Source organism: Bombina bombina, chromosome 6 (genome assembly GCF_027579735.1).
Source record: "Bombina bombina isolate aBomBom1 chromosome 6, aBomBom1.pri, whole genome shotgun sequence".
NCBI classification, from domain to species: domain Eukaryota; kingdom Metazoa; phylum Chordata; class Amphibia; order Anura; family Bombinatoridae; genus Bombina; species Bombina bombina.
In genome coordinates this window covers 1,113,041,074-1,113,053,098 of record NC_069504.1, presented here as the reverse complement: position 1 = coordinate 1,113,053,098, position 12,025 = coordinate 1,113,041,074, and the positions used below count along the sequence as shown (strand labels likewise).

At 36.4% G+C, this 12,025-nt stretch overlaps 1 protein-coding gene across 2 annotated transcripts in view; it reads right to left on the bottom strand.

Moving 5' to 3' along the window:
• Positions 1–12,025, bottom strand: part of SCUBE1 (signal peptide, CUB domain and EGF like domain containing 1) — a 703,286-nt gene that overhangs the window by 62,192 nt on the left and 629,069 nt on the right. For both annotated transcript variants that reach the window (XM_053719054.1, XM_053719055.1), the window contains 3 exons: positions 6,764–6,880; positions 6,259–6,396; positions 4,413–4,616 (listed from right to left, as the gene is read on the bottom strand). In XM_053719054.1, coding sequence (XP_053575029.1) covers positions 4,413–4,616; positions 6,259–6,396; positions 6,764–6,880 — 459 coding nt within the window. The remainder of the gene's footprint in view (positions 1–4,412; positions 4,617–6,258; positions 6,397–6,763; positions 6,881–12,025) is intronic.

Below are 12,025 nucleotides of genomic sequence, written 5' to 3'. Positions count from 1 at the left end.
ATAAGCACTAATAAGTGTATGACAACTATAAGCACTAATAAGTGTATGACAACTATAAACACTAATAAGTGTATGACAACTATAAACACTAATAAGTGTATGACAACTATAAACACTAATAAGTGTATGACAACTATAAACACTAACAAGTGTATGACAACTATAAGCACTAATAAGTGTATGACAACTATAAACACTAATAAGTGTATGACAACTATAAACACTAACAAGTGTATGACAACTATAAACACTAATAAGTGTATGACAACTATAAGCACTAATAAGTGTATGACAACTATAAACACTAATAAGTGTATGACAACTATAAGCACTAATAAGTGTATGACAACTATAAACACTAATAAGTATATGACAACTATAAACACTAATAAGTGTATGACAACTATAAACACTAATAAGTGTATGACAACTATAAACACTAATAAGTGTATGACAACTATAAACACTAATAAGTGTATGACAACTATAAACACTAATAAGTGTATGACAACTATAAACACTAATAAGTGTATGACAACTATAAACACTAATAAGTGTATGACAACTATAAGCACTAATAAGTGTATGACAACTATAAACACTAATAAGTATATGACAACTATAAACACTAATAAGTGTATGACAACTATAAACACTAATAAGTGTATGACAACTATAAGCACTAATAAGTGTATGACAACTATAAGCACTAATAAGTGTATGACACCTAAAAGCACTAATAAGTGTATGACAACTATAAACACTAATAAGTGTATGACAACTATAGACACTAATAAGTGTATGACAACTATAAGCACTAATAAGTGTATGACAACTATAGACACTAATAAGTGTATGACAACTATAAACACTAATAAGTGTATGACAACTATAAACACTAATAAGTGTATGACAACTATAAGCACTAATAAGTGTATGACAACTATAAACACTAATAAGTGTATGACAACTATAGACACTAATAAGTATATGACAACTATAAACACTAATAAGTGTATGACAACTATAAACACTAATAAGTGTATGACAACTATAAGCACTAATAAGTGTATGACAACTATAAACACTAATAAGTGTATGACAACTATAAACACTAATAAGTGTATGACAACTATAAGCACTAATAAGTGTATGACAACTATAAGCACTAATAAGTGTATGACAACTATAAGCACTAATAAGTGTATGACAACTATAAGCACTAATAAGTGTATGACAACTATAAACACTAATAAGTGTATGACAACTATAGACACTAATAAGTATATGACAACTATAAACACTAATAAGTGTATGACAACTATAAGCACTAATAAGTGTATGACAACTATAAACACTAATAAGTGTATGACAACTATAAACACTAATAAGTGTATGACAACTATAAGCACTAATAAGTGTATGACAACTATAAACACTAATAAGTGTATGACAACTATAAACACTAATAAGTGTATGACAACTATAAGCACTAATAAGTGTATGACAACTATAAACACTAATAAGTGTATGACAACTATAGACACTAATAAGTGTATGAAAACTATAAGCACTAATTAGTGTATGACAACTATAAGCACTAATAAGTGTATGACAACTATAAACACTAATAAGTGTATGACAACTATAAGCACTAATAAGTGTATGACAACTATAAACACTAATAAGTGTATGACAACTATAAACACTAATAAGTGTATGACAACTATAAACACTAATAAGTGTATGACAACTATAAACACTAATAAGTGTATGACAACTATAGACACTAATAAGTGTATGACAACTATAAGCACTAATAAGTGTATGACAACTATAAGCACTAATAAGTGTATGACAACTATAAACACTAATAAGTGTATGACAACTATAAGCACTAATAAGTGTATGACAACTATAGACACTAATAAGTGTATGACAACTATAAGCACTAATAAGTGTATGACAACTATAAACACTAATAAGTGTATGACAACTATAAACACTAATAAGTGTATGACAACTATAAGCACTAATAAGTGTATGACAACTATAAACACTAATAAGTGTATGACAACTATAAACACTAATAAGTGTATGACAACTATAAACACTAATAAGTGTATGACAACTATAAGCACTAATAAGTGTATGACAACTATAAGCACTAATAAGTGTATGACAACTATAAGCACTAATAAGTGTATGACAACTATAAACACTAATAAGTGTATGACAACTATAAGCACTAATAAGTGTATGACAACTATAAGCACTAATAAGTGTATGACAACTATAAGCACTAATAAGTGTATGACAACTATAAGCACTAATAAGTGTATGACAACTATAAGCACTAATAAGTGTATGACAACTATAAACACTAATAAGTGTATGACAACTATAAACACTAATAAGTGTATGACAACTATAAACACTAATAAGTGTATGACAACTATAAACACTAATAAGTGTATGACAACTATAAACACTAATAAGTGTATGACAACTATAAACACTAATAAGTGTATGACAACTATAAACACTAATAAGTGTATGACAACTATAAACACTAATAAGTGTATGACAACTATAAGCACTAATAAGTGTATGACAACTATAAACACTAATAAGTGTATGACAACTATAAACACTAATAAGTGTATGACAACTATAAGCACTAATAAGTGTATGACAACTATAAACACTAATAAGTGTATGACAACTATAGACACTAATAAGTGTATGACAACTATAAACACTAATAAGTGTATGACAACTATAGACACTAATAAGTGTATGACAACTATAAACACTAATAAGTATATGACAACTATAAACACTAATAAGTGTATGACAACTATAAGCACTAATAAGTGTATGACAACTATAAGCACTAATAAGTGTATGACAACTATAAACACTAATAAGTGTATGACAACTATAGACACTAATAAGTGTATGACAACTATAAACACTAATAAGTGTATGACAACTATAAACACTAATAAGTGTATGACAACTATAAACACTAATAAGTGTATGACAACTATAAGCACTAATAAGTATATGACAACTATAAGCACTAATAAGTGTATGACAACTATAAACACTAATAAGTGTATGACAACTATAAGCACTAATAAGTGTATGACAACTATAAACACTAATAAGTATATGACAACTATAAGCACTAATAAGTGTATGACAACTATAAACACTAATAAGTGTATGACAACTATAAGCACTAATAAGTGTATGACAACTATAAGCACTAATAAGTGTATGACAACTATAAGCACTAATATGTGTATGACAACTATAAACACTAATAAGTGTATGACAACTATAAGCACTAATAAGTGTATGACAACTATAAACACTAATAAGTGTATGACAACTATAAACACTAATAAGTGTATGACAACTATAAACACTAATAAGTGTATTTCATCCAGGTGTAGCAGCACAAGATATCAGTTACACTGAATCCTAACTGAAGAGGTTGCAATCCTTACCAAGATAATACAGCTGACTTGTTTACCTTTACTCTCAGTCTACCATTACTGACTATAACAGTATGTACTCAGACTCATGCAGGATTATTATAAGTGGTTTCCCCTTTACGTTATATAAAATACAAATCATTAAAAGTTATCTTTTAATAAATGGTCTCCGACCCCTCCTCTGTATCTGAGACTATCGACCTATACTTCTTATTAAAGTCTAAGAATACTTTCAGACACATAGCGTCAGGAGACTTTAGAGGGCTATAAGTGCATTCTCTAGCAGGGGGTTCTTTACCCTCTAATGTTTCCTAAATTTAAATATAATACACAGCACCAATACTCTGAACAACTGAATCTCAATATAAGAGATAGTTAACAGTAAGAGTCACGTAGAGTCTCTAGATATTACAAGTAGTGCCATTGGTTTCCCTTCTCTCAAAATTGCAAGCTGTTTTTATAAAGTCTGCCCAAATGAAGTGTATTGGTAGAAGAAGTTAGCGCACTCACGATATCCAAAGCCCTGAAGTTAGCACATCTGAGTTTTAGCTCGCATGCTAACTTTTAACTTTCAACTTATAATATGAGCTCAAATCTGGCCGTGTTAGAATTTAACTTTGAGCGCAATTTGAGCGAGAGTGAAAATATTTTTTTAGCACTCCACTTGTATTCTGGCCCTCTGTGTCTTATTATATATATATTAATTTCTTGTAGTGAACTTGGAATAATACATGAAAACAAATGGACCTTGCCACCAAACACTGCACATGAATGTTTGCCGATTATTATTATTAAAGCTAAAAAATAAATCCAATTACGTAGTGAGATATTTAACCTCAACAGTTTGGCTGTCTCTTTATGTTGTTATCATTCAATATCAATTTATAAATGTATACTATTATATACCGCATTTTCCATCCTGCTGCATTTGGCCTGTACTGCACACCTCCAGATTCTCGGAGCCCTTTGCTGGCTTCTGGGCAACTTCGTATTCCGCCCCAGAAAACTGGATATAAAACTGTTGCTTGTTTATGGACTTTCTCAGAGACTTGATTGCTGATTGCAGCTTTTGTTCCATTTTTTTCCTCACACAATCATTGCTACAGGTGTCTGCAAAGATCACAAACATTTCATCGTTATGACAAATAAAATATGAAAGGAGATAGATCTTGAACACCATAGTTTTAAGCACAGTGGTGCCATAAAGGACCCCTATTAGCCTTGCCAGTTGCCTGCCCTGACCTCAGTGCGCCTCTTTGACCCTGCCTTGCCAGCCTTTTACCTTGACCTCAGTGGTCATATTGACTTGGCCTAGCCTGCTGTCCTGACCAGTTAGGCTGTGACCTTGTCACCATTTCTGCTTATACCAACTCTTGGGCCTCTTGTTGCTCATTTCTGCTGCAACCGTGACCTGCAGTATTTTTAAGACTAGGAGGGAAATCCATGGCTGGACAAGTTTTGGAACCTGCTCTCTATCTTTCAAGGAGGCCAAATTAAAATTTTTTTTTACATTATTTAATGAAGCATGATGGATACAGGAAGCTATATACTGAATGAAGGGGGTGTGTGTTTGTATTTTGTATTTTTTTTTCTTTTTCTTTTGAGGAGTTTGGACACATAAATAAAGTGAAGTTTTTATTAATTATTATTATTAGTCTTTATTTATAAAGCACCAACAGATTCCACAGCGCTGTCCATGGGTAACAAAGATAAAAGGACAGTACAAGATGAGACACCAGACAAAACACAGGAGGTGGGGACTGCAAAGGTGGGAATGATGTTAGCGTGGAGTTAGATGAGGGCAACTATTAGGCAAGTGGAATTCATTAGTTACTGATTTGGTGATAAGCTTCCCTGAACAAGAAGGTCTTTAGGGAGCGTTTAAAGGAGGAGAGGTTGGGGGAAAGTCTGACAGCTCGAGGAAGTGCTTTTCATAGGGTGGGTGCCGCACGAGAGAAGTCTTGTAGTCTAGCATGAGAGGAGGTGATGGTAGAAGAGGTAAGGAGTAGATCGTTGTTGGATCTTAGGGGACGGGCTGGAGTATATTTGTTCATGAGTGAGCACAGGTTTGGGGGGGCTGCATTGGTAAGGGCTTTGTAGGTCAGAGTGAGAATTTTGAATTTAATTCTGCTGTGAATGGGGAGCCAGTGAAGGGACTCACAGAGGAGTGCAGCAGATACAGAGCGTCGGGAGAGATGGATTAGCCTAGCAGAGGCATTTAGGATGGATTGAAGGGGGGAGAGGCGGGAGAGAGGAAGGCCAGTTAGAAGGTTGTTACAGTAGTCAAGCCGGGAAATTACTAGGGAATGGATTAGCTGTTTAGTAGTTTCAGCACTCAGAAAAGGACGAATTTTGGAGATATTGCGTAGGTGGTTGCGACAGGATGAAGAGAGCGATTGGATGTGGGGTATGAAGGACAGATTGGAGTCGAGTGTAACTCCTAGACAGCGGACTTGGGGTGATGGGGAGATAGTGGTGTCACCAACAGTGATAGTAAAGTTAGAAACTGGAGTAGAATTAGATGGGGAGATTAGAAGAAGCTCAGTCTTGGACATGTTGATTTTTAGGTGGTGAGAGGCCATCCAGGAAGAAATGCCAGATAAGAAGTCACTGATGCGGGAAAGGACAGAAGGAGAGAGTGCAGGGGTGGATATGTAGATCTGAGTATCATCAGCATACAGGTGATAATATGTTAAAAACACAAGTAACTGAGAATAGTAAAGTGATAATAATAAAAGTAAAAATAACCGACCTGACACTTCCTCCCTCTTTATCTCCAGCTCAAACTCAGCAGTGATATGAGACACTTCCTTTGAAGGTGACTTGCGTCCACGTCTCTTCTTCTTTGAAGAGTCACACTTGAGATTCACAAAGGTTACATGGCAATTATCTGTACAATAGAAGGAACCATCATATGTAAAAAATCACAGCACAAAATACTCAGACAGGAGAAACCAATGACATGACATATTTATTTAGATAGTATTACAGTCTACTTATAGTAGTATTACTCTACTATGACATGTTGGGACTTTAAGACACACACTTGCTTGCTGTGCACAACTAAACATGGATTGCAATAAATACTTTATAAAATACCACTAGAGAATAATTATATCAATTTAAAATCTATAACAAACTGATTTTTGTTTCCTTAGCTTATGCCTTAAATACAATATTTTTTTAAAATAAAATATCACACCAGTTTTAAACATAAAATCAACCCTTCCCCTATCTCCTTCTAACAAGCTGTTTACCCATCAGTGATGACTTCCCTGAGTCCTTCATTTTTTCTTTGCTTCTTGGTCGTAAGTGGCACTTTGCATCCTTAATTTTAAAACGGGCTTTTTGAGTTACTGGAAGACTTAGGTTATCTACAAAAACAAGGTGAAGGATACATATCCAGTTATAACTTATCAGCACTGTCCAGCGAAAGTGAAAAAATACACAATTACAGGGAAATCTTTAGAATTAATAATTATTAAAGGGACAGTAAAGTCATTATTAGACATTCATGATTTAGATAGAGCATACAATTTTAAACAACTTTCCAATTTACTTCTATATAATTTTCTTCCTTCTCTTGTTATCCTTTGCTAAAAAAGTTTATCTAGGTAATCTCAGGAGCAGCAAAGAACCTAGGTTCTAGCTGCTGATTGGTGCCTGCATATATACACTGATTGTCATTGGATCACCCATGTGTTTAGTTAGAAACCAGTAGGGCAATGATGTTCCTTCAACAAATGATACCAAGAGAGTGAAGCAAATTTGATAATAGAAGTAAACTGGAAAGTTGTTTAAAATTGTATGTTCTACCTAAATCATGAAAGAAAAAATTTGGGTTTCATGTCCCTTTTCTGATAGATCTTTTGCTACGTGATGATGTTCTGTAATCATCCAGATCATCCACCAGAGAGCGCTCTTCACTCATAATTCCATCCACATGAAACGCTTAGAACATACAAAAGTCCAGTCACAAAATAACAATTTGGCTACCAAAGACTGCAACATACAGTTAAATGCTCCTGGTCTGTTCTCAAATGGCAGCTGATATGTTTTTTATTGTGCCTAGTGCTTAGGAGACTTTTATATACAGGGAGAGATGAGAAAAGGGGGTGATGACTGTTAGAGAACAGGGCAGAGAAAGACAGTAGCAATATTGCCATATTTCTTTTTATTGTCCAAGACAGTTAAGGTCAATTTAACTAGGAAAGGTACAAAATCAAAATCTTAGTGGTACAAATTGAATATCCTACTAGAAGGGAACTTCATAAGAATGTATAGATAACAGCACATGCCTAGCAGGAGGAACTTCATAAGAGCGTATAGATAACAGCACATGCCTAGCAGGAGGAACTTCATAAGAATGTATAGATAACAGCACATGCCTAGCAGGAGGAACTTCATAAGAGCGTATAGATAACAGCACATGCCTAGCAGGAGGAACTTCATAAGAGCATATAGATAACAGCACATGAATAGCAGGAGGAACTTCATAAGAGTGTATAGATAACAGCACATGCCTAGCAGGAGGAACTTCATAAGAGTGTATAGATAACAGCACATGCCTAGCAGGAGGAACTTCATAAGAATGTATAGATAACAGCACATGCCTAGCAGGAGGAACTTCATAAGAGTGTATAGATAACAGCACATGCCTAGCAGGAGGAACTTCATAAGAATGTATAGATAACAGCACATGCCTAGCAGGAGGAACTTCATAAGAGCGTATAGATAACAGCACATGCCTAACAGGAGGAACTTCATAAGAGCGTATAGATAACAGCACATGCCTAACAGGAGGAACTTCATAAGGGCGTATAGATAACAGCACATGCCTAGCAGGAGGAACTTCATAAGAACGTATAAATAACAGCACATGCCTAGCAGGAGGAACTTCATAAGAGCGTACAGATAACAGCACATGCCTAGCAGGAGGAACTTCATAAGAGCGTATAGATAACAGCACATGCCTAGCAGGAGGAACTTCATAAGAGCATATAGATAACAGCACATGCCTAGCAGGAGGAACTTCATAAGAACGTATAGATAACAGCACATGCCTAGCAGGAGGAACTTCATAAGAACGTATAGATAACAGCACATGCCTAGCAGGAGGAACTTCATAAGAGCGTACAGATAACAGCACATGCCTAGCAGGAGGAACTTCATAAGAGCATATAGATAACAGCACATGCCTAGCAGGAGGAACTTCATAAGAGCGTATAGATAACAGCACATGCCTAGCAGGAAGAACTTCATAAGAGCGTATAGATAACAGCACATGCCTAGCAGGAGGAACTTCATAAGAGCGTATAGATAACAGCACATGCCTAGCAGGAGAAACTTCATAAGAGCGTATAGATAACAGCACATGCCTAGCAGGAGGAACTTCATAAAAGTGTACAGATAACAGCACATGCCTAGCAGGAGGAACTTCATAAGAGCGTATAGATAACAGAACATGCCTAGCAGGAGGAACTTCATAAAAGTGTACAGATAACAGCACATGCCTAGCAGGAAGAACTACATAAGAGCGTATAGATAAAAGCACATGCCTAGCAGGAAGAACTACATAAGAGCGTATAGATAACAGCACATGCCTAGCAGGAGGAACTTCATAAGAGCGTATAGATAACAGCACATGCCTAGCAGGAGGAACTACATAAGAGTGTATAGATAACAGCACATGCCTAGCAGGAGGAACTTCATAAGAGCGTATAGATAACAGCACATGACTAGCAGGAGGAACTACATAAGAGTGTATAGATAACAGCACATGCCTAGCAGGAGGAACTTTATAAGAGCGTATAGATAACAGCACATGCCTAGCAGGAGGAACTACATAAGAGCATATAGATAACAGCACATGCCTAGCAGGAGGAACTTCATAAGAGCGTATAGATAACAGCACATGCCTAGCAGGAGGAACTACATAAGAGTGTATAGATAACAGCACATGCCTAGCAGGAGGAACTACATAAGAGCGTATAGATAACAGCACATGACTAGCAGGAGGAACTACATAAGAGCGTATAGATAACAGCACATGCCTAGCAGGAGGAACTACATAAGAGTGTATAGATAACAGCACATGCCTAGCAGGAGGAACTTTATAAGAGCGTATAGATAACAGCACATGCCTAGCAGGAGGAACTACATAAGAGTGTATAGATAACAGCACATGCCTAGCAGGAGGAACTACATAAGAGCGTATAGATAACAGCACATGCCTAGCAGGAGGAACTACATAAGAGCGTATAGATAAAAGCACATGCCTAGCAGGAGGAACTACATAAGAGCATATAGATAACAGAACATGCCTAGCAGGAGGAACTTCATAAGAGCGTATAGATAAAAGCACATGCCTAGCAGGAGGAACTACATAAGAGCATATAGATAACAGCACATGTCTAGCAGGAGGAACTACATAAAAGCGTATAGATAACAGCACATGCCTAGCAGGAGGAACTACATAAGAGCATATAGATAACAGCACATGCCTAACAGGAGGAACTACATAAGAGCATATAGATAACAGCACATGCCTAGCAGGAGGAACTACATAAGAGCATATAGATAACAGCACATGCCTAACAGGAGGAACTTCATAACAGCGTATAGATAACAGCACATGCCTAGTAGGAGGAACTTTATAAGAGCGTATAGATAACAGCACATGCCTAGCAGGAGGAACTACATAAGAACGTATAGATAACAGCACATGCCTAGCAGGAGGAACTACATAAGAGCGTATAGATAACAGCACATGCCTAGCAGGAGGAACTACATAAGAGCGTATAGATAACAGCACATGCCTTGCAGGAGGAACTACATAAGAGGGTATAGATAACAGCACATGCCTAGCAGGAGGAACTTCATAAGAATGTATAGATAACAGCACATGCCTAGCAGGAGGAACTTCATAAGAGCGTATAGATAACAGCACATGCCTAGCAGGATGAACTTCATAAGAGCGTATAGATAACAGCACATGCCTATCAGGAGGAACTTCATAAGAGCATATAGATAACAGCACATGCCTTGAGAATATGCGATCGGATTTGCGCATGAGCAAAAATTATACATTTAATAACAAATATACGGCTAGATTACAAATTTTTGTCGGTAAGGCTTGCGGGGCTAACGTGCAGTTTCAGCTCACCTCTCACCTACAGACAACGCTGGTATTACGGGTTTTTACAAACCCGGCGTTAGCCGCAGAAAAGTGACGAAGAGCAAAATTTTGCCCCACATCTCACCTCAATACCAGCGCTGCTTACGGTAGCAGTGAGCTGGCAAAATGTGCTTGTGCATGATTTCCCCATAGGAATCAATGGGGCAGATTCGGCTGAAAAAAACCTAACACCTGCAAAAAAGCAACGTTCAGCTCCTAACGCAGCCCCATTGATTCCTATGGGGAAAATACATTTATGTCCAGTCGGCAGATTAGGGGTTAGAATTTTTATTTAAGTGTTTGCGTTGGGGGGGGGCTCGGTTTAGGGGTTAATAGGTAGTTTATGGGTGTTAGTGTACTTTTTAGCACTTTAGTTAAGAGTTTTATGTTATGGCGTTAGCCCATAAAACTCTTAACTACTGACTTTTAAATGCGGTACGAGTCTTGACAGGAGAGGGTGTACCGCTCACTTTTTCCAAGACTCGTAATACCGGCGTTATGCAAGTCCCATTGAAAATATGGGATGCGCAATTTATGTAAGTGGATTTGCGGTATGTTGCGGTATGTTTGAGTCGCAGAAAAAAAGTGAGTGCCAGACTCGTAATACCAGCGTTAGGAAAAAAGCAGCGTTGGGACCTCTCAACGCTGCTTTTTAACCCTAATGCAAAACTCGTAATCTAGCTGATAGTATGCAAAAGGTGATCATAAGGACTTTGTCACGAAGATATCACTAGATTCATTAAGCCTTAAGGTTTTCTTTATTACCAGACCACATTGAGGATACCACATATTTATTTTTTTTACACATTTCCAGGCTGGAAAGGCAAAGGTTAAAACATGTCAGAGGCATATTGCATGATATGGGTCCGAAACGTCGTACCTGTTTGAGGTTTTGTATCCTCTGAATAAAGAAATTCTCACCTGAAACTATTGTGGTGCTATTACAACCTTTTGCATGGACTGTATTACTTGGATGAAAACAATGTACAGAAAGTGTATGAGAGATCAGCACATACCAGCTCCAACACTGTGCAGCTCCCAATCACAGTATAAACACACAAGAGGTGGTGATAGGGAGCTAATTTTAAAGAGACGTGAGGCGTTTTGGATATTTAAATTGGACACCTTATATCCTAAGGGCCTTAATAGGGACCTGGATTGGTCACAGTTTCTGTAATAAGTTTTAATCTGCCACTGTTCTGGCTGGGATTGCTGTTTCATTAATAATTTATAAGAAATATAATGTATAATGTGAATTGATATCCCATGTCGTCATGCTCTATATTCTTACCTCTGATGATGAAATGTAGTTTAAAACTTAGTATTTGTATTATATGTACTT